Source organism: Manis pentadactyla, chromosome 3 (assembly GCF_030020395.1).
Source record: "Manis pentadactyla isolate mManPen7 chromosome 3, mManPen7.hap1, whole genome shotgun sequence".
Taxonomy (NCBI): domain Eukaryota; kingdom Metazoa; phylum Chordata; class Mammalia; order Pholidota; family Manidae; genus Manis; species Manis pentadactyla.
Window position 1 is genome coordinate 210,764,781 of NC_080021.1, and position 24,678 is coordinate 210,789,458.

The window sequence follows — 24,678 nt, forward strand, 5'->3', positions numbered from 1 at the left end:
AAAAACTCTACACAGGTACATTAAAAATATGTAACATTTAGCCAAATTCTCTCTAAACTGTCATGTACTTTTTTTGGTATTTCTCATCCCATCTGTGCTGATTACCAAGATATTTGTGTCTAAACAGAAGCTGTCTTTCTTATCTGCTTCCTCCCCTGCCTCTTTCCTTCTGGGATGCCACCCGCTTAGGCGGGTGGGGGCGGCAACAGCCCTGGGAAACTCGCTCAGCCATGGGAGCACCTGGAGGGCAGAGGGGGCCTAGGAGCAACTGTAGGGGCACTGACAGTTTCCCCCAAACCTCATCTCAGAAGAAAACCCCTTGGAGGGAGGTGTCTCTTTCCCTGAGCCTTAAGGCATCCAGTGGCTTAAACCACACCAAATCTTCAATTTCTCAGACCTGCCATGCCTTATCATACCCCCAGCCCTTTACTTCTGCTGTTTCCTATGCCTGGAAGGCTCCTCTCTTCCTTGAGGACACCCAGTTACTTTTCAAGACCCAGTTGAAATGTCACCTCATCCTGGAAGACTTCCTTAACTTCTCATTGTCAAGCTCTCCTTTATGCTTCCATGGCAATTTGTCTCTCTTAAAATCAGTTACAAGGATGTTTTTGTCACTAGACTGAGGTCCCTTTGGGTAAAATGATGTATCTCACCATCTAGCACTGTAATGAAAGAATAAATCAATGAGCAGAGAAAGCAATACTGAAGACCACAGCTCCTTAGCTCGGGTGTGTGTAGTGTGGCATGCAAGAAACACACCAGCTTGGAAGAGGGACGAGCTTGTTTATAGGAAGAACATAGCATTTGACTTAAACAACCCGGGTCTGAGTTGGATGAAGCAATGGTGAAGGGCCCATAGGAAAGGAATTGACGCTGGTGACTCACAAAGTCAGGTAAAATAGTGGGAGCTTTTTAAAGTATCTGGGGCTACATGTATTAAAAGTGTAAAGAAATATGTGGTATTTATCAGGTAACGGGGTGGGGAGATTGGACACAGAAGCAGGTGTTCTTTCACGATCAGGCTAATCATACTTCTCAGATGGGTAAGATCAGAGTGTAGGGAATGGGGACTGGGGAGAAGGGAACACTTCATGGCAAGTTGTCCTAGGTCAAGGTTGCAGTCAGAGATCATATTTATAAAGGACACAAGGTATAAACTCTCCTAAGCACTTTGCTTCAATGGAACTAAGTCTTCAACCTCCCATTTCTGTCTCCAATAATCAGCAAATCAATCAATACTTATTTAACTCCCACTATATGTTTAGTACCATCCTGGGGGCTTGGCTCCTAGAGATTAACTAGACACAATTCCCATTGTCTAGTTGGCAGATCTGTGTATTGGATGCGGCCTCAAGCGTCTTCCAAGAAGCTTCATGCTGAGTAAAAATAGTCTGGGAATGGGAGTGGCTTTAGATTCAGAAACCTGGTGTGCAAAGTACTGTGGTCCACGCTACACACACTCCAGGCTGGCTGAGAATGGCAGATCCAACTCTGCTGGGGGTAAGGCTGGGGGAGACTTGACAGAAGAGCAGACATTTGGTCTGGGACTTGCATAATGGGTTCACTTGGTGGCCTGGGAGAGAGGCAAACTCCAGGCAGATTAGCTGAGGACAGTGTAGGGGACAGGACGGGGGCTGTGCTGGAGTAGGGAAGTTGGGTACAGGTCCTGTGGAAGCCTAGACTTTAGTCTGGGGTAACAGGGACCATGCTCTGGTCACATTTGTGTTTCAGAAACATTTTCCTAGAGGCCCTGTGGAGGGTGCACCGGAGAAGGCAGGCAGGAAGCAGCGCGATAGTGAACTGGCTATTGCCATGTTCTGGGACAGAATGAATAAAACAAACTATTCAGATGAAAGCATTGGATATAAATGTGACATATCTCTATAAGGTGGGATCACAGGACCTGACAATGAATTAGACTTGGAAAGGGGTTTGGAAGAATCCTAGACAAGCCCTAGACTTCCAGGTTACTGCACATCACACCTGCCCACTTGCCCAGTTTTTTAAAGGGAGTGTCCTTTGTTTAATAAAGGATCAATCATCCTTCTAAAAAACCATCAATCCTGTTATGGTGTTACTGGTCACCTAGTCTTAGGCTTAGTGTCCTGGATTATAATGCTATCATGACTAAGCCTAAATAATCACCCCTTGATTCCCTGACAACTACTACTTTGTGCAAAACCGCCTGCTTAGAGGGACTATTTCCCAGTATCCAAGTGCAAAAGGACTCAGTTTTCTCAGTGCCAGAACATTTTTAGGCTTAAGGATTTTCCTTTCTATTCATGGAGTCCAAACATTATTTCAATTCCATTCTTGTGAGCATTCTCCTATCCACCTAGTATTTATCTCAGGCCCATTCTATAGGGCTGGGTAGCACGGATACAAAACTGATCACTACCCAGACTGGGAAGGGCTCAAGTCCAAGGCAGGTCTGTGGTTAACAGGTACAGAGCAGCCTGAAGTTGAGTTTCAGAAGAGGCGTGTACCACACAAGTTCGTTAGACTCTCCAGGCTTCCATTTCTTACTCCCACAAAGAAATGGTGGTGAAGGTCCCTTCCAGCTCTAACCCTCTATGGCTCTAAATCCAGACAAAGAGGAAGGGAAGGCACCTGGCAAAACCTCATTCCCCCCAAGAGAAGCCCCTTAATGGCTGCTTGCTTCTAGCTGTCCCTGCTGGCTCCTGTGCTGATCCAGGTGGCTGGGGACTTCAGGCTCACTGTGATCCACGCCTGGGGTTAGGAAGCAGGTGGAGGTGGGGGCAGTGGGGGAGAGGGGGCGGGAATGGGCCATGGATGGAAGGGGATATAGTGGGGCTTAGAGAAAAAGCGTTTTAGGTTGAATACCCTAGGGAAATGAGATAATCCCCAAACCAAAGAACAGATTCTAAACTGGGTCCTTGGAGCCTTTGAAACAGATGTTAGTCCGCCCCACGGTCTGTCATTTTATTAATCTTTGTGACTTTCAGTTTCATATGCAGTATAGATGATAAAGACCTACTGTACCATTGTCTGGAGGAGGCTTCTAAGGGAAGAGGCTTGGTTTTGTCAATGGGTCTTATTTCCAGAAATAATTCCTCCTCAGATTATTTTAGCATAATACAAACCTTAAAACCCTCAATTGACCTTTTTTTTTTTTAAGAAGAATTTAGGCTACCTTAGTTGTGGGATTCTTAAAAGAGAATTATAAATTTGGATTCTTAAATAACTTGCATGAGAAAAGAATCTTACAAACTCACATTAGCAATCAAATCAGAGAAGTATATTATAGGAAAGAAAGCAGAGTTTACCAGGAGGTCAACTTTTCTCCCTCTGTGTGAATGGAAAATCCATTAGAATAAACAATTACCTGACAACTCTTAAGAGCAACAATGGAATTCTCTATAATCTCAGCTCTTGATAATAGGTCTTCTACTACCATCTCAAATTTGTTTATTTTTGAAAGTCACGATGAGTTCATAAATCTTTTCTATATCATGGTACATCTTTTGACAAAGTGGAGCCTGGGCTATGTTATATGTAACTGTCCATTCTAAATGCTTTCCTTGCATCATTAACCACTTGGTATGACACCAGCCAGATAATTAAGACAGGTTTGTTTAATATTTCGAATGAAAGTCTATATGATTATCCATTAATCAAAAGTACACTTCAAAACCTGGCCACTAAAAAAATCCCTTATACAGCCAGTTTACAATGTAATTACTACTACATATCTGTTCATGATCTGTGCTTTTTAAATACATGTTAACTATTTAAAATTTATAAAGATTTATGCTCATTTAATTATTGCCTGTATGAAATTCACTCCTTATCTTGATAGAGAAAACCCTGATGAGCAATTACATAGTGAAGGTTTTTCAGTGGAAAGGAAGAAAATATTTTTACACAGCAATTGTAGAAATAATGAGAATTAACTTCAACAGGGATCTGAAAACGGAAAGAACTAATTCTGCATGTTTGCTTTTCATTAATGTCTTACAGACACACTAGCCTAAAAGCCAAGTGAAAGGAACTGTATTTTCCCCTCTCCTGGGGGTAGCTGCATTGCTAATTCATTCATTCACTGACTCATTCATTCATTCATTAATATATATTAAACATCTACTATATTCTGGGCACAGTGCTAATTACAGAGATGTAGCATTCAACCAATATTAATCCCTGTCCTTAGGGAAGGAGAGATGACATCATACACATTGCCACACAGTTAACTGTGTAACTTATACTTATGATGAGTGACTCCTTAGAAAGGAATAGGGAGTCATGGAGCTGGAGGCCCAAGACCAGCAACATCTCAAGTGCTGGGATCAGACTGACCCAAATACGACTCTTGGTTTTAGCATGGCTGGGTGGCTAGAGGTAAGTTACTTCACATTTCTGGGGTTCATTTCCTCTTCAAAGCAGGGATAATAACCACACCAAAAGGCTGCTTAAAGATTTGATGATATAACAAATAGTGCCTGATCTGATCCATGGTTGGTGTTCAATCAGTAACAGCTCTTTTTTTCTCCTTTTTCACATTAACCCTACTCTGAAGCTGTCCAGAAGAATATAATTATCTGGTGACAGAATCAAGTTCCATATACCAAAGTCCTTTTACCCTTTCCTTTGTTTATTCTCTTAGGTTCAGTACATCCCTTAGAGGAGATAATCAGTAATGTTTACAGTACACCCCCCATATTATAGACAGTGGAGTCCTGGACTCCATTTCATGTACTTCCATTTCCAAGCTTCAGAAATACTGGTGTCAATGGTGCCTGCTAAGAGGCTTCTGTGGCCAAATACACACTCCAGGGAAGAAAAGTATTTATCTTCCTGGCCAAGAATGTCAGCAAAAACCTAGGAAAGATAAGCTCCAAGAAGTAATATGCTCTAGTCTTCAGCCATAACTCAGACCTCAAGAGAGGTTTAAAACTAGAATTCTGGGAAAGCCAAGAGAAGAAAGGAAAGAAAAACACTATTCAAAGCAGCACCTCTGTCGCACTAGGCCTTGGATTTGGAAGTTTACATTTAATTCTTATTTGCTCCTCCCATTCTTCTTTATTAGATAAGGACACTACGACTCAGAGAATATAAGTAAGTAATCCAGTGTCCCAGCGTGCTGGAATCCAGTGTCTGGCTGTCTCCAAAACTCATGATCTTTCCACTGCAGCAGACTGCATCGTATTAACAACTTCAGGGCTATTGCTTGTTTCAATTTGCAATGCACCAATTTAGTCATTTTAAATTAATCCTTGAAAAATCACCAAGAGATCAAAATGCAAATTTCAACACGGCTAGAGCTCAGTAGAGATTCTATGTCAAAAATCACACAAATTGGTCCTACAAAAGTTCAGATTGTCCTTAGAGGAAAGGTTTTCCTGCTTCATTTCATATTTGAGATAGGAAAAATAATTTCTTTTCCTTTTTTCTCATGAATATCAAAAGTCAACTGTAGGAAGGCAGAGGGTTATAATGGAAACAAAATGCTTTGGTTCCTTACAAACCTGGGTCACTATACCCTACTTAGGTGCAGATGTTGGGTTGGTAACCTCAAGTCTGTGATCCCTCGGTCCCTATGTGTAAAATGGGGCTCACGTCTACCTCTTACAGAGTTGCTATAAGGATTTAAATGGAACCATGTATGTTAGGAGTCTGGCAGATTGTTTTTATTATTCTTGCTTAGAAACAAACAACGCGAGTCTTTTATCAGTTTGCAAAGGAGGATTTAGGGGACAGTGGGTCATACACAGTGAATTGGTTCATTAGTGGCAAAACCAGCAGAGGGAATGCAAATTTTAAAAAATGGTGGGGGCAGTGCAGACAGGAATTGGAGGTAGGGGGCTACAAAGAAGAAAGGTACTTTTTAAAAAAATACTATTAATCTCAGCAATTATGGTTTAAAAAATTTTTAATTATTAGAACTTTCATACCTTAAATTTAAGTTCTTAAGGAATTCTCAGTCCTTTTTATAAAAAAAATTAAAAAGCTGAACCTAACCTAGGCAATAATTGTTATTATAGCATTACTTATAATAGCAAAACATTAGAGACAATCTAAATGTTTATTAGTAGGGGAAGTGTAGTTAAAACACTGTGGGGAGTTCCAGTAAAATCTGGTAGATTAAACACATATTTGTCTTCTCTCTCTCCTGATAGTACTGCCATGGTCCCCCAACCCCCCAAACCAAGAAAAGTCACAGCGAAAGAATTTTAAAAGACATAAACCCCAAAGAACAGGAGAAAGGGTAGTAATGGAAGAAAGATGTTAAAGTTTTGGAAGCCTGAAAGCAGATATTACTAAAGAAATGGTTCTCAACGTGGGTCTTTTGCCCCCAGGGGACAGCTGGCAATGTCTGGAGCCATTTCTCGTTGTCACAGCTGGAGGTGGTGTGATGCCAGGAAAGCTGCTAAACATCCCACAAGGTACAAGACAGGCCCTGCCAAAAAAGAGTGATCTGGCCCAAGGCAACAAGAGGACTGACCAAGATTGAGAACCTTAAGGAGCCCAGAAAAGGCAAAACACTAAGGCTGGGGCGTGGGGGTGCGGCAGCGCTCATCAAGTCCAACTCACGCCACAGAATTCCACAAAGGTTCAGGAGCTGGAGACACCCAGAACTTCTGAAGGCTAGGGGAAGGGTAGCAATAAAAATAGGAGTAACTTGATAGAAAATTTTCCTCTCCCAGTTCACTGTGCCAGTCAACTGGCCTTCCGGCACCCTCCAGAAGAATAAATGTTTACTTTCTGGAGGAACTGAACCAGAAAGGCTTGGGGACACCCAGTGTAGCTGATATGGGATAAAGCAGTCAATCAAAAATGGTAGGAGGGCTTAGATTATACATGCTAAATGTTGATACCCAATAACCCACCACTCCCACTCAGCTTCCAGAACCTGGTAATGAAGTTTATACACTCACCGGTAAGAGAAAACTAACTAGTCCAAAACAAAAGATTCTGATATTGACATTGGAGAGCACCCACCCCCACCCCTCAAAGTGGCCAGGCCTCTGATCCAACATCTACAATAAAGCCTACCAGGTAACAAGCCCCATTCATGAACACAGAGCTTCCATTAGCTTTTCAGTGCCTCACTCTTAAATATGACTGGGCAGCCATTTGAAAAAAACCTTTACAATCAAAGACACAGAACAAAACAAACAGAAGAGAGAACACTGAGGAAGAAAACAATGCAAGAACAATTTCTTTAAATCTATAAATAATAGTCTCAAAGAGATGAGAAAAAATATTGCATCCAAGAAACAGGATGCCAGGGAAAACAACTATTTACTGATGAGTAACATCAAAAAGGTCTTGGATATTAACAATGATGTTAGAAGTTAAGTAATTCAAAAGGGTGGACAGATTTGTTGAAGAAAGTAGAAGGAAGACTAAAAGAGAGAGATGGAAAATACAAAAGATTAGAAAATCAGAGATCAACACAGGAAGTTTACTTACCATCCTATCATAGAGGCCGAGAGAAAGGAGAGAAAAATAAAGAATACTTTTTCAAAGAAATAATGGGAGAACATTTTCCAGCTCTAAAGAACATGAGTTTCTAGACTGAATGGGCCCTCCAAAGGCCCAGCACAGTAAATGGAAAGGCCCCACAGCAAGGCAAATTGTTCTGTAATCTTAGGGTACTAGAGACAAATAAAGGATCCTAAAAAGAAAACCAAGGATCATAATGGGTTAAGAGTTCAAACTTTCAACAGGAAAGCTACAGGTCAATGGAGCTATTTCTTCAAAATTCTGAAGGTAATTTCCAATCCTATTAAGAGTAGAATAAAGTTTTTCTGCATTTTTAGTCATGCAAGGTCTAAAAATGTTGCCTCTAACACAGTACTTTCTCAGGAAACTACCATTTCACCAAAATAAGGAAGTTAAAAAAAAGAAGATGAAACCCAGGAACTCTTAGGTGACAAAAACTTGTACAAGAAAGGAAATATAACCATAATCTATTACCTGATTCAGCACACTCACTGATATGTAAACAGTAGCTATAGATTTAATTAAAGTATTTTTCTGAAGAAAGAGGAATGTGGGGGAGGGGAAATATTAAAGACATTTTATATATGTGTGTTTCTGGGGGAGACGGAGTTGTAAAAGACCTAAACTCATCTTACACAGGAAAATCAGTAAATGATATCTGAAACAGAAATACTAAGATACGGCAATAGGAGCAAGATAATTAAAAACATGGTGAGAAACACGGCAACTGTTAAAAACTTGAAGCAGCTGCCTGCAGGGAGTGGAAATTAAGGAGAACCTGGAAATCTTATCAACAATTATGTGGTGCTACGTGGTCTTTTAAAACATTAATGTGTATGAGTTACATAAGAGTAAAAATAGCTTTAAATAAAAATATCACTAAAAAAAATGAACAGTTTTACAATACACTGAACAAAAAAGTGAGTTGCTAAACAATATGAATAGTATCACATTTATGTTTAAAAACTGTCTACAAGACACACAGGTAGTAACATAATACTCTAAATTCATAAAGAAAGGTCTGGAAGGACACTTGTCAAATCCTGGAGGGAGAATGGGACTAAGGGTAAGGGAGGGATGGTAGTAATGAAATCTTTTCACTTTATTCTATATGTACTTCTGATTTTTTTTTAACAACAAGGATATTTGTAAAGAATTTTTAATGACACAGGTAAATGTTTATAATACAGTATTGTAAGAAAAAGCTAGTATAAAGGTAGATAATTTAGCATGATCCCCATGGTGGTCTTTAAAATGTAGTTTCTAAATTTCTTTTTTTAATCAAAAGGACCATTTTATCTCAAACAAAATATTAGTTAATTCCCAATTTCAGCAGATAGATATGAACATGCTATGAATAAAGCAGGAGCAGGGATGCCCGTGCTCTGCTCAGTCAGCCATCTGTCTCTCTCATATTTTTGGGGTCCCAAAGCAACCTCAGGACTCCAGGCAGCATAGTTTGAAAACTACCACTATCATAAACAAGAAGGAAAGAAAAACTCAGAATGTGACTTTCTCTCAAGTGGGGTTACAAATGATATTTTTTTTGCTTTTTAATAATACACATACACACATACCTTTCCTATAATTTGGAACAGTTTAAGTTAATAACATTTGTTCCTTAACATGCCTATAAAATAACCTAAACCTGATACATTTATAGCAGGGAGGGATATAGACGGCCATTAGAGCTTTATTGATATTTTCAAGTTATGATTCTATATTCCTATTTTTTAGGTAGACTTTGATCATTTGAATTCTAGAAAAATTTTACCATTAGCTTTCAAATTTATTGGATAAGATTATTTCACTATTCTTTTCAAAAACTTTGTTTTCAAAAATAACTTTTAAATTTTACTTTAACAATATTTTTAATACTGTTCTAAATTTTACTTTAACAAGTTTTCAGTATTTGAAAAAATAACAATATTTTCTAATATACTGTAATATTTTTCTAATATTTTTTCTAAATACTTTTCTAGTTTTTGGCTTTTTTATTACTATTCTTTTTCTAGCTTCTTGAAAGTTCAACACTTCCTAAATCCCTTATTTATAATAAAAGCATTCAAAGCTACAAATTTTCCCCTGAATGAGGTTTTGGCCCCATCCTTTAGGTTTTTATTGTTTAATGGTTCTTATTGTGATTAATATCTAAGTCATATCTAGTTTAAATGTTTTATCCCCTTTGAACCAGCCATTACTTCAAGTAGATGAATATTTTAAAAATATCATTAATTTCCAGTTTTATTTCATTGTAATATAACTGGCCTATAAAAGTTTTTGAGTTTTTCTATTTGAATTATTCAGTGTGATCAACACATTATTTTTATAAATGTTCTATGACATTTGAAAGTAACCTTTCAGTAGCCTTTTACTATTTATCCATGGTATGTTCCTGCTTGTGTTCTCCCCACAGAATTTTTCCAGTTCTTTTTGGGTTCCTCTATAATCTACACCTTAATGACCACTAAAGTATAATCATTTCCTTTTTGTAGAAATTCCTCAAATTCCCTGGTTCATGGTGGCTCCCTCTGCCATTATGTGGACACTTTTCTCCCTAATTTTATAATTCTCTTATCATTTGAATGGAGTTTTTTGAGAGGTGGGCTCAAAGTGTAGCACAGTATATGACAGATCAGTTTCTAGAATAATAAAGGTCAATGTTTGATTTTAATTCTACCACTTTTTTCTGTAGTACTTTTGAACAGGTTAATACTTAAATTCTCAGGGACTCTGTTCCCTTATATAATAATAATTATGGTAGTAACCACCTACACTTAAGATAAATGAGAAAATACAGGTAAAGCACTGAACATATCACTTGACAAACAACAGTACTCAATAAACATTAGCCAGTGACACTGTTATGGGAACTGTGATCTGAATTTTTTATTACTTAATGTCAACAAAAAGGAAGCAATGTTTTCCATTAGGGCCTAATCATATAGATAATAAACCCTATGGACATACCCAACAACCCCAATGTATCAGATAATGTAACTGTTATCTAATGACAACACTATATAGCCTAAGTTCATTAATTAAACTTGATTACTTGACTACTCTATAGATAACACTTGGAAGAATTTCCTTTCTGAAAATTTATAGTACTTATAGGGAAATATTAATTCCAGTACTTTAAGGTATACTTATTCCAGTACTTCAATAAAGTAATCAAGTACACACCCAAAAGAAGTGAAAGCAGGGACCTGAACAGATATTCATACACCAATGCTTACAGCAGCATTATTCACAATAGCCAAAAGGTAGAAACAACCTGTGTTCATTAATGGATAAGCAAAACGTTGTATGTTATATAAACACAATGGACTTAGTCAGCCTTAAAAAAGGAAGGAAATTCTGACAAATGCTACAATGTGGATGAACCACAAAGACATTATGCTAAGTGAAATAAGCCAGACACAAGAGAAATATTGTATGATTCTACTTATATGAGGGGCTAGAGTAGTCAAATTCATACAGAAAGAATAGTGGTTTTCAGGAGATGGGAGAAGGGGAGAAATGGCAAGTTGTTGTTTAGTGGGTTAATGGGCAGAGTGTTTCAGATGAGAATGATGAAAAGATCTGGAGATGGATGTCTGGTGCACAATGATGTGAATATATTTACATCACTGAAATGTACACTTAAAGATGGTTGAAATGGTAAATTTTATGTTATGTATATTTTGCCACAATTTTAAAAAAGTAATCAAGTGCCTAAAGTGGTGATGATTATATATTTAATTCTACATATTATTATTTATAATCTGAGCAAACCATTTTGAAAATGTTATCTTAAGGCTGGGCTAGATATACCATTCAGCTTGTTCAGAGGGCAAACATTAATCTCTGCTCCCTCAAGAATTAAGTTCACCGCTCCCAAGTCTTTAAGAGGTGGGGATCCTCACACATATACCCACAAATACTTTATTTTACTCTCTTGAAAATGTACATAGAAATGGAATAGAAATACAATTCTATTTGAGTAAATCTACCCTAATAAAGAGTCTTTATATGAACGTTCTTTATATAGAAACATTTTATTTACAACAGCAAACACCACCTAAACGTACAACAGTGAGGGAATAGCTAAGTAAACTACACAACAAATAGAATATTAGGCAGCCAATAAAAACAATGCTTATAAATGAAATGTATAAGTCCTTATGTAACAGGTGATATTAACTATGTATAAAATACATTCTAAAATGACTAGAATGAGATATCACTGTTAACAGGTGATTACCTTTGAGAATGACTAATAACTCTTTGTCTTTGTATTTTTATACTTCTCAACTATTCTCTATTTTTGTTTTCATAATGCATTACTTTTATAATGGGAAAATACATCCTTTCATTTTATTTTAAAAATAGTAAAAAACAAAGAAAAGTAAAATTTTAGTTTTTTCCCTCAAGTACTCACATTCTCAGGTATGCTGGGAAGTTCTCTGGTATCAGGCACAGTAAAGTAAGAATGCTAGAAAAGAAAGGCAAAAGCTATTTATCTTAGCAAAATAGGCAACAAGCACATTATTCAGAAATCAGGTAAATGATCTGAAGATAATTCCTTACTCAGATGAGGAAACAGAGTTTCACTCATTAGAAATGTCTATGGAATATTTTCTTTGGATAATGTTGGATTAAAGCCAGATGCATTAAATCATCAGTTTAGTAGATTGAGTTCTTTTCTGTGAGAGATGAACTTATTGGGGAGATATAAATGAACAACTCAAAAAGGTTAAAGGCTAAATTCCCATATGATGTTTTCAGGGTTCTGAACATATGAGAGCTGCAGGCTTCATAATTTATTGTTCAATGAGGCAAGGGAACTCTAGGGACCATATATCACCAGGTTCACTCAGCAGTGGTCTTTACCAACTAAACATGCCATTTCATTTCAGCATCTGAGATTATATCCATCTACAAGCTGCAGGCAAGATCTGCCTCAAAGGCCCAAGTGATGTTAAGGACAGTTCCAGCTGAAGGACTGCTGCCCTGAGACCATTACAGATGGTTAACAGTGGAGAAATTCATTCTGCTATGCATGCTCTGCAAATAAACCCCCTGACTTCAGTGAAGAGAGCTGGAGACTCAGTGGAGTTGAAAACCTGACCTGTTCGAACTGCTATCTAGGATGTACGTAATAAGTACGTGTTCTTGAGTTAAATGACAACAGGCTGAACAAATGACACCTCCGCTGGGTTACTAAAGACTCAGAGGACAATGGCAAGCAGGAATGGAAGAGCCTGGTTCTGGCCAATTAAAGATGGGATTGTGCAAAGGCCAGGAGAGGTCACATGCAAAGAAGGTCAGCTTAGCCATGGCCTAAGATCAAACCTGGACCCCCAAGTGACATTTGAGGAGGCCCTCTAATGCCTACTTCTTGGAAAAGTGCAAAATAAATAGGTCTCTAGAAGAAATGAGTTGTATAGGCACTTTGGAATGAAAGACCTGGAGGACAATTGCAGTAATGACAATATCAACAATAATGGTATGAGCTATTTGTCTAATATTCAACAGATATTACTAAATACCTGCTACATGGAAGACTTTATGCCAGGTGCTTTATAAATATTATCTCTAATTTCCATAACAAATTTTAAGATAGATCTCATCTCCATATTACAAATGAGTAAATTAAGGCTCAGAGAGGTTAGGTCTCACAGCTAGTAGGTGACAGAAACTAGGATTGAAACCAGGTCTGAGTAACTAGAGCTATGCTCTTTCCATTACAACAGACTGTTGTACCTGTGTTTTTTATGTGCAAATTGGAGCTAAAGCCATTTGAATCAAAATAATAAACTAAGAGTAAATAATAAAAATATATAAAAGGTAACTTTAAAAGAACTCTGAAATACATCATTACAAAATATTACATGTGAAGTAGACATAATGAGATTATGTAACATGGAAACTGGTTAACAATTCAATTGTGCAATGAGGATTAGAATAGTAAAAGTAAAATACAAGATTGAATTTGATGCCCTGAGATACCAACTTCTATATCAAATGGCTAGACAGGAGTCCCAGGAAATATTCAGTAATGGATGTCCACATGGTTATGGAGTCACAAAGCAATGGTTGGCACAGTGAGGGAGAAAGAACAGGGACCGTAGTCAACCACTTAATATATAATCTTAGGCAACTTTACTTAATAGTTCAGAAACTCAGTTTTTGAACCTGTACATGGGAATCATAATATCTACTTCAGAACTCTGTTATACATGTGAAGTGCCTAGCACGCCATAAAATAAGACTTAATAGAAATTATCTTGCTGTTTCGACTGCTGGTTTACATTTCTATTTTTCTCAATCACCTACATCAGAAATATTCTCATGACAAGACACAAAGTCCAGTCTTTCAGTCTTTATAATCTACTGAGACTAGCCCCTCAAAGTCAGAAATGCAGCATGGAGAGAGGTATTCTTCATGAACAGGAAAGAAAAAAATATCTGCCTTTACAGATGCAATGGATTGTAAATAGTGAGCCTACACAATTCCAAAACCAAGCAATCCCCAGTCTGTCCTTTGAGATTCTGTCTTGCTCCATCACCCATGAAATGTGAGGACCAGAGGAGGTCAGAAACATTCCTCGAAACCACTGGCATGAAACAGCTGCACACTAGCACCTGTCCCCACAACAGGTTGTCCTGTCCCTGTGACAGGTTGTCCTGGAGGCCTGGGCAACCTCTCAGGGGAAGGAGTGGCCCTTCCTCTCCAGCAGCTGGTGACCCTGCCAGGCTACCCCACAGCTACCTGTCAGATGTCATTACAGACTGAAGCAGAAAGATCAAGCTGCTTAAGAAAAGGACAGAGACAAAGGAAGGTTGCTTAACTATATGGCAATGACTAAGGCAGATTTAAAACTCATTTCTTCATCTTTTCCAGTCTCCCTTACAAGAATGTCTGTGACAAGGTTCCTCACCTTCCTGTGCTCTATTAAAATGAGCAAACACCTCCATCAATCCATTTTTACCTTCATTCTTTGCTCCCTTTCTTTCAACCCTCATGGCCTAGTGGAAAGAACAGAGGCTTGGCAGTTGGCCCTGGGTTTTTAAACCCCAATCGTCTCATTTACTAACCATATAACCTTGGATGGGCAAGAACCTTTTCCTAAGTTTCATCTGTGAAATGTGCATGCTACTATCTATTTTGTAGAGTTGTTTTGAGCATTAGAGATGCATACCTGGCATAAATTAGGAACTCAGTAAATTAGTTATTGGTAGTGATATTGCTTTCAATTTGACCCTCACAAAAAAAAATCTATCACAAAAAATCCTCACAAAAAAAATCATTTTTTTTCAAGAGGCAAATACCAAGATAACAACCTCTAAATATCAACTTTGTGCCTTCAGACCCGACAACATAGGAGAAATAGCACCTGAGAAATCAACAGCTGGCCAAAGGGTGTCCATCTGAGAATTCTGATGAAGGTGGTGACAAAAGCTGGCATAGGAATTAGGGAATTCCAGTAACTGAAATATGGAAAAGATCCCCTATACCGCTTGTGATGCCTTATCTGACAGATGAAGAAATTGAGGGCCATGAAGGTAAAGGTTTTGATTAAGATCACTCAGGTCATTTGCAAAACTATGACTAGGATTGAAATCTCCCAATTTACAGTTGAGAGGATTTTCCACCCAAGCACTCTGCTAGGTACCCTCCAGCTGTTCTCTAGGGGCATACAGTCCCATGGCAGAGAGGAAAAGAGATGGTTCCAGTGTGCTGTGATGACGTGTACAGATGCTTGGGGTAAAGAAGAACACCTTAGATAAGCCTTGTGGGGGCTATTGAAGGGAGGTTTTCTCAAGGGAATAAAATCTGAGTTGAGTTCTGAGGGATGAATACAGGCTACACTGGTAAATAGGGGAGGAGTGGTGGTGAAGGCTCAGGGGGTGGCAAGATGGGCTCCTCCAAGCAATGCTGGGGTGCAAAGTGTAGGGCAGGGAACCCCAGGAGGGTGGCTAAGGAGGTAGGCAGGGGCCAGCCATCCCCTTCAAGATCAGCGGCTGCCATCCAGGAGACGCAAGTAATGGGCTGACAGCCAGGAAGAGAGCAGCCTGGGGCATTTGGGACCCATTCTTCATGGAACCTCAGAGGAAGGAACAAATTCAACTCCTTGCCCTGGCTTTAGTCCATGTAGGGAGTAGGGGTGGGAAGGTGCAGATGACAAAAGATGATCCAATTCCACTAACTCCTTCTCACTGTTAACAGTGAAATGGGTTCATGGTGACTGCTGATACTCTGCCCCCACTTACCACGCTGAGATGAACAGACACTCCTGGGTCAGGGATGGGAAGCTTGTGCAGAGTTTCAAGAAGCTCATTCCACTGACTCTCCTGAAAGAAATAAAAGGCCTAAGTAACAAAAGCAAGGCTGAGCCCTTAGTCAGAGACCTGCAGGGAGGTCTGGGCACGCAGTGAGCTGGGGGCCCTCATGACTGAGGGAGTTGGAGAGGTGCTGGCCCCAGTACAGAAACAGATTTGATATTCAAGTAGAACTGCACAAAAGACACTGCTTATGACTCAATATAAGAGCCAAATTGATCCTCCCACACCAAGTTTGACATTTCTACTCAGTGAGACACCTACCATGACGGCCTTTTATGGATCCTATACCATAAGCTCTTAGCATATCTATCCTCTCAACTCCATAGCAACAACTTTTAAATGCAAACAATCCTAGTTTACAGGGTGGGGGTGGGTGGAAGAAATAACAATGACACTATAGATCTTGTCTTCATCATCATTACCCTCAATTAATTTTATTCAGTGTTCACTGGATACACACAGCAGCTTCCAATTATGGAAAGTTAAAAATGAACTACATACAACAGCATGCAATATAGGATGGTGACTGTGCATTTTAATGAGTAAAATTGAGCCACAGAATGAAATACAAAGCAGTACAGATTATTCAAGTGAAAACAGATTCACCTTTAAAATGCTCAAAAGAACACTGCTTACAGAATTATCTGAAAGTTATTTCTCCTACCCTGCAGAATTCTCTGTGCTAATATAATAGTAAAAAGATTACATTTGTATCCATTTTGTTATCTGATCCTCACAACTACCCCACTTTACAGATTGAAAACTATGGCTCCCATGGGTGAAACAAGTTGGCTCAAATCAGCCAGGTGGTAAATTGCACTGCTGGGAGCTAAAGGTAGGTTTTCTGTGCTCAAGCCCAGAGCCCTCTCTGCTGTCCCACAGCTGTCTTTGGTAGTGAATTCAAAAAGAAAACGAGGATGTGCCCAAATTAAAAGGCTGTTTCAATCTAAACTCTGATAAATTGTTTGAGTCTCTCACAGAGGAGAGAGAGGAATGTGTGCACACTCACACAACTTTAATTTTGCTCTCAAACCATCTCAAATGTACAGAATAACTGTAGGACAATACAAAAGTCTTTTTAACTGTACTAATTGAGAGTGAGATGCCAATATTATGCCCCATCATCCATACATACACAGGACATTCTCCTTCATATTTAATCATCAAAATTAGGATATCAATAATGAGACAACATTACCATCTAATCCTTGGATCCCATCAAGTTTGGTCAACTGTGACAAAATGTTCTTGACAGCAAAATAATTCAGTTCAGAATCACATGCTGCCTTTAGTTGTTACGACTCCGTACTCCTCATCAGTCTGGAACAGTTCCTGCACCTTTCCTAGATTTGTATGAACTTAACAGTGAGATCAGCCATTTTGTAGAGTAACTCTCAATTGTCTGATGTTTTCTATTGATTCAGATTTCAATTCGCCCCAATACTGATGATGTTCACTTTGATCACTTGATTAATTCATCTGATGTCTCTACTGTGAAGTTACTCATTTTCCCTTTGTGTTTCGTAGTATTTTGTGGAGCAATAATTTATATAAATATCCCACTCCTTATCAAACTTTTGTCTTTTTACTTATTTTTATTAGTATCAATACATGGTTTCCTGTTTTATTCAATGGGTTATAATTCCTTGCTATCACTATTTGATTTGATACTCAAATTGTCCCTGATACGACCAGTGGGAACCCATGGTTCCTTCAAGCTCACTTTTGTGTCTTTCTGACATGTCCTTATCATGTTTTGAGCACTTCCTTATTTTTGGCACAATAAGATAGTCCAGGCTCGTATACTTTCCCTGCTCCAGCCCTGGAATTAGACATTTCTTCAGGGAACTCTTGTTCATTTTAGTGGAAAATGTTATTTAGAAACCAAGATTTGAGCACTGAGTGTGTGTCCTGCTACTTGGGTACTGCTGACCTGAGACCCTTTCAGTGGACAGAGGTAGGAAATATATTACACACCTGTAGACTCACAATACATGCATCTCTATTTATTTATTTATTTACTTACTTACTTATTTATTTTGACTATCAAAAGCTACATTTTACTAAAAGCAATCTGTCTTTTAAAATGCTTAATCATACAATATATACAATACATGCTGCTTTCCATTTTTGGACTTTACTATCCACCTGAGTCCTTCGTCAGGCATAAGGTGCTCAGTCTCTACTGGCTCTGGCCTGAAGCAATCACAGGCTCTGAGATCTCAAAGGTCTTCACAATCTCCTCCCAGTCCCGATAACTCAAAGCGATAATTCCTTGATTCCTAATTTGGGTGTTCTGGTCAATTCCTTCACTTTCGTCATTAATAGGCTCGATTATTGGCAGTTGGTCTTGGTCTAGTCTTATTCTTGCAAAACCATCCCTTATAATGAAGGAAACATGAAAGATATTTTCCACCGTTCGGGGGAAAAGAATGTGGATCTACCACAAAGTCAAAATAGGACATAGGAGTATCAGGATCTTCTCGAAAATACGTTTGCAACAATCCCAGAATTCTTTCTACTTCTTTTTCTGTTGCTTCTTGATGAGATGCTTCCATTTTTTGTAACTGGTCAGGCATTGCCTGCTTCACTTCTGCCTTAGGATTTTTTCTTGGACGATAGGTTCGTGGCTTTGGCACGGGGAACCCTCCTTGTATTGAACCCAGAAGAAAGTGGAATGTATGGGTTTTATTAAAGGTGTTTTCTGCTGTTTTGCCTGATATTTTCCAGGAGTCATAGACTATGAATTCAAAATCAGAACTATCTTCATCACGGATGAGTTCTTCAGCTTCTAGCGGATTTACACCCATATGTGTCAGCAGAGTTTCCACATATCTTAACATATCAAAGGAGTTCAGATCTGAACGCAGCTGCTTTGCTTTCCCTTTGCCCAGATCTAAAGCCAAAACGAGAAAATGGGCATCCAGGACTGCTTCCCTCGCTCGGGACACTCCATTAAACAGAGTGTTGGCCTCTTCAAGAACCTCTGTTAATTTGTCACTGGCATTCAGTATATCCTCCCGGTTTTCTTCACCCAAAGGGCTCGACTCCTGCAGCCTCTAAACGCTCCTCAGAGTGCCTCTCAAACTTTGCAAGCCAGAGGACCCTGGAGGGAGATGGGCGGGCCACCTCAAGTATCAGGCTGGGCAGGTCCAGGGTGCGGTCCGAGGAGTTGCATTTCTGATATTCCCGTGTGGCACTGCCGCTGCAGGGCCCGCGACCACACGCGGGGATCCGCCGAACGCAGGGAAAGGAGCCCGGGCCGCGTCCCACCTCTGCCCTCCCGGGCTGGTTGAGCTCGGGCGATGCCGACCACCCCTGGCCTCAGCACGGCCGCCTGCCCGCCACGGACCCGCGCGCCCCCGGCCAAGGTCGCGCGGGCCGAGCCACACGACGGCTGGGGAAGCGCTCCACGAGCCCATGGAGGCGCGGCGGGTTCCGTAGACGCCGCGCCGCGCAGTCTATTTATTTTTGTATCTATCACATATATTGAAAGCTGTGGGTTCATACCAATGGCTCTAATTCTAGTCCAACATAGGAATCATTCTAGTTTCCTATGTACTTATAACTATATTCTAAAAAAGTGAAAAATCTTGGCCTATTTTAACAGATGTACTTATTTGTATGTAACCAATCTTTCATCACTACTCCTTACCTCCCTATCCAGCTAGATGCCCTCCTTGCCCTGCCTGAATAGACATCCACCATTAGGTCACCACTTTTCCCCCCTCCCACCCCAACAAAAATGCCCTCCCTACCCAATGGTGGGCCGCTGCTGCCCCCCTGCCCACATTCTGATTTCCGGAGTTGAACTGTTGCCACCATGATCCACATCAAAAACACCTCACCCTTCAGGCTCTAATACTCTCAGGCTCCGATGCCCTCCTCAGCCCCTGCAGTCTCTTCCACGAGGATGCCCTCACTGCCCCATCAGGGTCTGACACCCATGCTGGATCGGTGACCCACACAGACACCCTCATCATGTACCTTAGGCCCCAGACTCCATGCTAAGCCAGCAGAGGTCCCTCCCACCCCACCCCCATTTGAAGCCAACGGTGCCCAAACTTGCCAATGACTTCTGGACTTGGGGAGGGAATTCTGTTTTTTAATAAAAGCTCTCTCTTCCTGTTTCAATCTGACTCACACCTCGCAAACACATAAGCCAGCTGTAGACAGAGTCACTATCATCATCCATATCAGAATTCTTTTAACCAGAAGAAATGTATTAAAGAGTCCTGAGTACAGGGGAACTAGACCGCACTACGACACAGCCCTGATCTCAATCTCTAGCACTGCAAGAGGCGGAGTCCTTACCGAGGCAATAGCCTGGAGGACTGGCGCACCAATTTACAGGATAATAATCCTGTCCCCTATGTGTAGATTGTACCTATCCAACCTTTCCTGTAAAACAAGACCTATTTTTTAAGGTTTACTAAGTTTTTTTTTTTTTTAACTGACTGGAGCATAAATATGAAAGAAAAAATATGTGAGTCAATCTCCAATTCTAATACTATTAAGAGCCTACATGTTAAACAATTCTATTTACTAAAGACATCTTCCAAACTTGAGTGAAAACCTGAACGTCTGACTGAAGTAAACTGTGAATTAGATATTGATGAACAAACAGACCCAAGGTGGCTGCCTAACTTACTCATCGAAGAGTAAAATCACTCCTATTATGACAGAGTTCCCTGATACCTAAGCATCCTGACACCTGAGCATAGTAATCTAAGGAGTTTTTCTTAGTTAGTCCTTTCATTTACTATGGCGTCTGGAATACACTTGAAGTGGAGTAAACTTGAAGATTCATCTGTTATACATCTTCCACCTTTTCCCCAAAACAGCATTTCTCTAAGTGTGTGAAACACTGGCATCTCAGAATATTAATTCAATTTGTCATGGAATAAAAAGGGTTTGGAGATAGGAAGCACTGAGTAACACAGGTTTCTCTACTGCAGGACTTCTCAGAGCCTACATATATTACATTAATCTTAAGGAGAAAAAATGAAACAGCTACCCCTCTCCCCGACCCCAATATTACTGAACTCTGGTACCTGTTTTATGGAGTATTTGTCAGAACTAATGTTCAACAGAAAATATGAGGGCAAAAATTTCTCTAACATTTAATAATAATGTACCACTTTAATTAAAAATCTTAGGCCATTTACAAAAAAGAAAATATAAGTAATCTAACTTCTTATATCTATATGGACAAATATTCAACTCACTAATAATCAAAGAATGCAATTAAAACAATGAGACTTGTTCACTTGTCAATCAATTCCACAAATGATGCTGGTGAGAGGACAGTGTCCCAGGCACTCCTGCATATTGTTGGTAAAGGGCATCTTTTAAGAAGACTACAATTCTTCTGGAAAGCAGTTTGGTAAATGTTTTTAAAATGTTTGACCCAGGCCCATTTGAGAGTCTCCTCTTAAAGAAACAATCCAAAATGAAGAAAATGCTTTATGCTTAAAATGCTAATGACTATACATATAACAGTGAAAAATGTTTGAGAAAAAAAATCTCAAGTTAGAAAAACTCTCAATAGGGAAATGTTTCAGTAAATCAAGGTACATGATATAATGCTATGCAGCCATGAAAAATACAATATTTTTACTAGCATGGAGAAAATGCTCTGTCCTTATAGTACCTGAAAAATATAAGCCATGAAAGTCTAAATACAGGTCCTGCTGACCCTTGACATCCACAGAAGATACTTTATCATATGATTTCTTCCAAAAGTGCATTAAGGTATAGCTAAACTTTGTAAGTAATTTTCAGACCCTTCAAAAACTTACTATAAAAGCACAAAAAACCCTTCTTGAAATGGTAACTCAGGACAGCTGGCTTAGGTCACTTGCCAGTTAAGTGTTTTACTCACAAATCCCAGCTTTGCAGCATGACCTGAGCAATTCACATTTGTGTCTCAGCAAAATTACAATACATATCATGAACTTTCAGGACTGCTTGGGAGTATTAGATATTACAAATATTAACTCTGTGAATGCTAAGGGGTTATGTTATTACTTAACTCAAAAAGAAAAGAAAGAAAAAAAAAGTAAAGAAAGAAAACATCCCAAAATGCTAGCAATACTTATTTGGGGGAGTGGGGGTGGGGCAGGGGGACATGTTAGGAGTGATGTTTCTGTTCATTTTTACTATTTTCTGCACTTCCCAAACTTTCTATGATGGGCATGCATTACTCTTTTGGTAAACAACTTGATAAAATATAAGGCATGTAATATTTTTATAATCATGAAAGTGAAAGTTTACTCATTAAAAAGAATAAAAGGCAAATACCTGTCCTTTGGTCGTGTAATCTGCCAAGACATTAAGCAGCTTATAAAATACTTCGAACCAGGGGAGATAGCTGGGGGGAGAAGCGGAAACACACGATTAGTATGCAGATCAAAAACTTTAACCAGGAGCTAATTCAAGGCTTCTGCACTGCAGTTTTTCTCTACATCCTGAAGAGTCTTCCTGTCACCGGCTATGCTGGAAACAGAGACTGGTAAAATGCTAATTATTTCTGAGATTTTAAAAAATTGACTGTGTAAAGCAGAGGATTGGATGTCCTTTATAAATTATGCCCATGCCTCAGAGCTAGAGCAGGTTTCTAGAGGAGAAATTCAAAGCCAACTCTGCAATCAGGAACCATCTCTGAATAGTCCCCCCAGGCCTCTCCCGCCACACGCACCCTTTCCAAGAGAGCTTCTATTCAAGTTTCACATGAGTGGACACACAGCCACACACATCTATAACACTTCCACGGCTGCTGTCTGCAAGGTGTCCCAGAGGCCCCACGAGCCTGAAAACACTCATACTGTTATATTGAATGTTCTACCTGTAATGCACCCTCTCTATACTAATTGCAGGTTAAGCCCTTCTTCTCCATCCCCACTGCCTTCCACCTGGTCCTGACCATCATGCCCCTTAACTCCAAGGACAGCCTGGTCCTCACCTTACTCTACCCTCTATGTGGCTCTTAGAATGGGCTTCCTGAAACACATATCCAAGCAGCACATTGAACTGAATTCCTGCAGCAGTCAGTGCCCCAATCACTACAGGACTGCTTAGAATGGGGTTTGAGGCTCTTCACTGTCAGGTCCTTGCCTGTCTCTGGCTGTGTTCCACTTCTCCACATGCATACTCCTCTCAGTGCAGCCTCACTCAGAGAATATCCAGACATCCTCGAGTCTGCCTGACTTGCATACACTTGGCCCTTTTCTCCCTCTGAACTTCATGGTCTGATCTGGCTGATTTCTACTCAACCCCTGGCAATCCTGCACGACTCCTGGCCCAGTCTCTATGGCCCTAATTCCCTCTTTTCTGTGTTGCCCTGGTCACACACATACTCCTGCCCTAACATTCCACACACCATGTAGCACTCAGTGGTGTGTCTGTCTTCCCAACAGAGTGTACAAACAGAGAGGAAGTTTCCCATCTTGCTTCCCTTTGTCTTCCCAGGGCCAAGCATGAAGCCCAGTCTACTGTCAAGCAACACGTTGGCTGAGCAAACACAACTGAGCAAAGACTATCAGCAAGGGCATGGTAGTGCTACAGGACTGTTGCTGAAACCTATCCCAACCTCCAGGAAGTCTTGTCATCTAATTTAAATGGCTTTGTTCTCCATAAGAAACTTCTCCAAAGCACCTGTCCCATGAGCAGTGTCACACCCAGTGCTTGCTGTCCTGCTGATGTCGGCCCTGCTGTGCTAACAGTGTTCGGTCCTGATAGACTGGATGTGAAGTGGGGCGCTGATGCTGTGCACCTCCATCCTTCCAGGCAGAGGGAAATCACCACCCTGTATAGATTACCAGCTGTACTGCTGAGGGTAATAAATGAAGTGAGAGGCAATAGAGAGGACAGATAAAGTGCACGGTTCTCTATCATTAACGTCTGTCTGAAGCCAGCACATGCTACTGTAAAATTTAAGTAGCTTATCAAAATATACTGATAAGCAACTTAACTTTTCACTTCTATGACAGTATTATCACTGATGTTAATATGTTTCAATCAGCTCTGGCAGCTGCATATTGACTATTACAGAGCAAATGACTGCTGCCACTTTTCACAGCATTTACTTTGGCAGAGCAATGTAAACATTCAAGAGGGATTAGGAAAGAGATAAGTTTCTCCCTTCTTATGCTGTTAAATAAACCTCAACTGAGTTAAAAGCCATTATAGTAGGAACAATAAATCCCCTCAGAAGGAAACTCTTGCCCAGATTAGCAGACTCTTAGTAAACAAATTCAACCAAGGATTACAATTTTTTTTGCCCTGAAAGAAGAAAATACCACTAGTTAAATCTAGCATCTGAAAGTCATGAAGGGGTAAAAAAAAAAAAAAAGAGGAAGAGAAAATATTTCCTTCCAAGAAAAACATGGCCTAAAGCAAATGAGAGAAAAGCTGAAGTCACGTTAGGATACTTGAAGTGATTTGGTCAGGGTGGATTCTCTGATTATGTAGGACTGTGGTATACAGGGAAGTAGTTTTGGCCACTGGGTTCAACTGGCCAACAGAGTTTGGGCCAGGAACCTCAAGCTCTGAATCCTCCCCTGCTGTGAGGATGGAGAAAGGTCACATGTAGGACTGTCTGGCCTATAGCAGGCAGTGCCCAGGTGCTCACACTCAGCCTCAACCTCACCAAATCAATTCTTTTAGGCTATGCTATGCAAAACCCTCAGCCATGGAAGGTTTTGTAGTTACCCTGGAAATCAGCCATTTCTTTCTCCCTTTGGCCAGACCAGACACAACTGTTTCCCACATGTTGTCCCCTGTGCACTGACAGATGAATATCTAGTGATGGCAGTACTAAGGTCTTGAAACCAAAACCCAGCTGTCTTCTTCTTCAAAGGATCCTTCTTTTCCCCTGTT

General features: G+C 40.0%; 2 protein-coding genes across 11 annotated transcripts in view; both read right to left on the minus strand.

The window, feature by feature from the left end:
• The window catches only part of DENND1A (DENN domain containing 1A), a 553,926-nt gene that overhangs the window by 238,698 nt on the left and 290,550 nt on the right, over positions 1 to 24,678 (minus strand). For all 10 annotated transcript variants that reach the window (XM_036913988.2, XM_036913990.2, XM_036913985.2 and 7 more), the window contains 3 exons: positions 22,102 to 22,171; positions 15,727 to 15,807; positions 11,891 to 11,944 (listed from right to left, as the gene is read on the minus strand). In XM_036913988.2, the coding sequence (XP_036769883.2) occupies positions 11,891 to 11,944; positions 15,727 to 15,807; positions 22,102 to 22,171 (205 nt within the window). The remainder of the gene's footprint in view (positions 1 to 11,890; positions 11,945 to 15,726; positions 15,808 to 22,101; positions 22,172 to 24,678) is intronic.
• LOC118926699 (non-structural maintenance of chromosomes element 4 homolog A-like) lies at positions 17,843 to 19,306 on the minus strand. Its single transcript, XM_036914028.2, is given in 3 exon segments — positions 17,843 to 18,226; positions 18,228 to 18,857; positions 18,947 to 19,306. Coding segments are annotated over 3 exon segments (1,236 nt in total). The 3' UTR covers positions 17,843 to 17,980.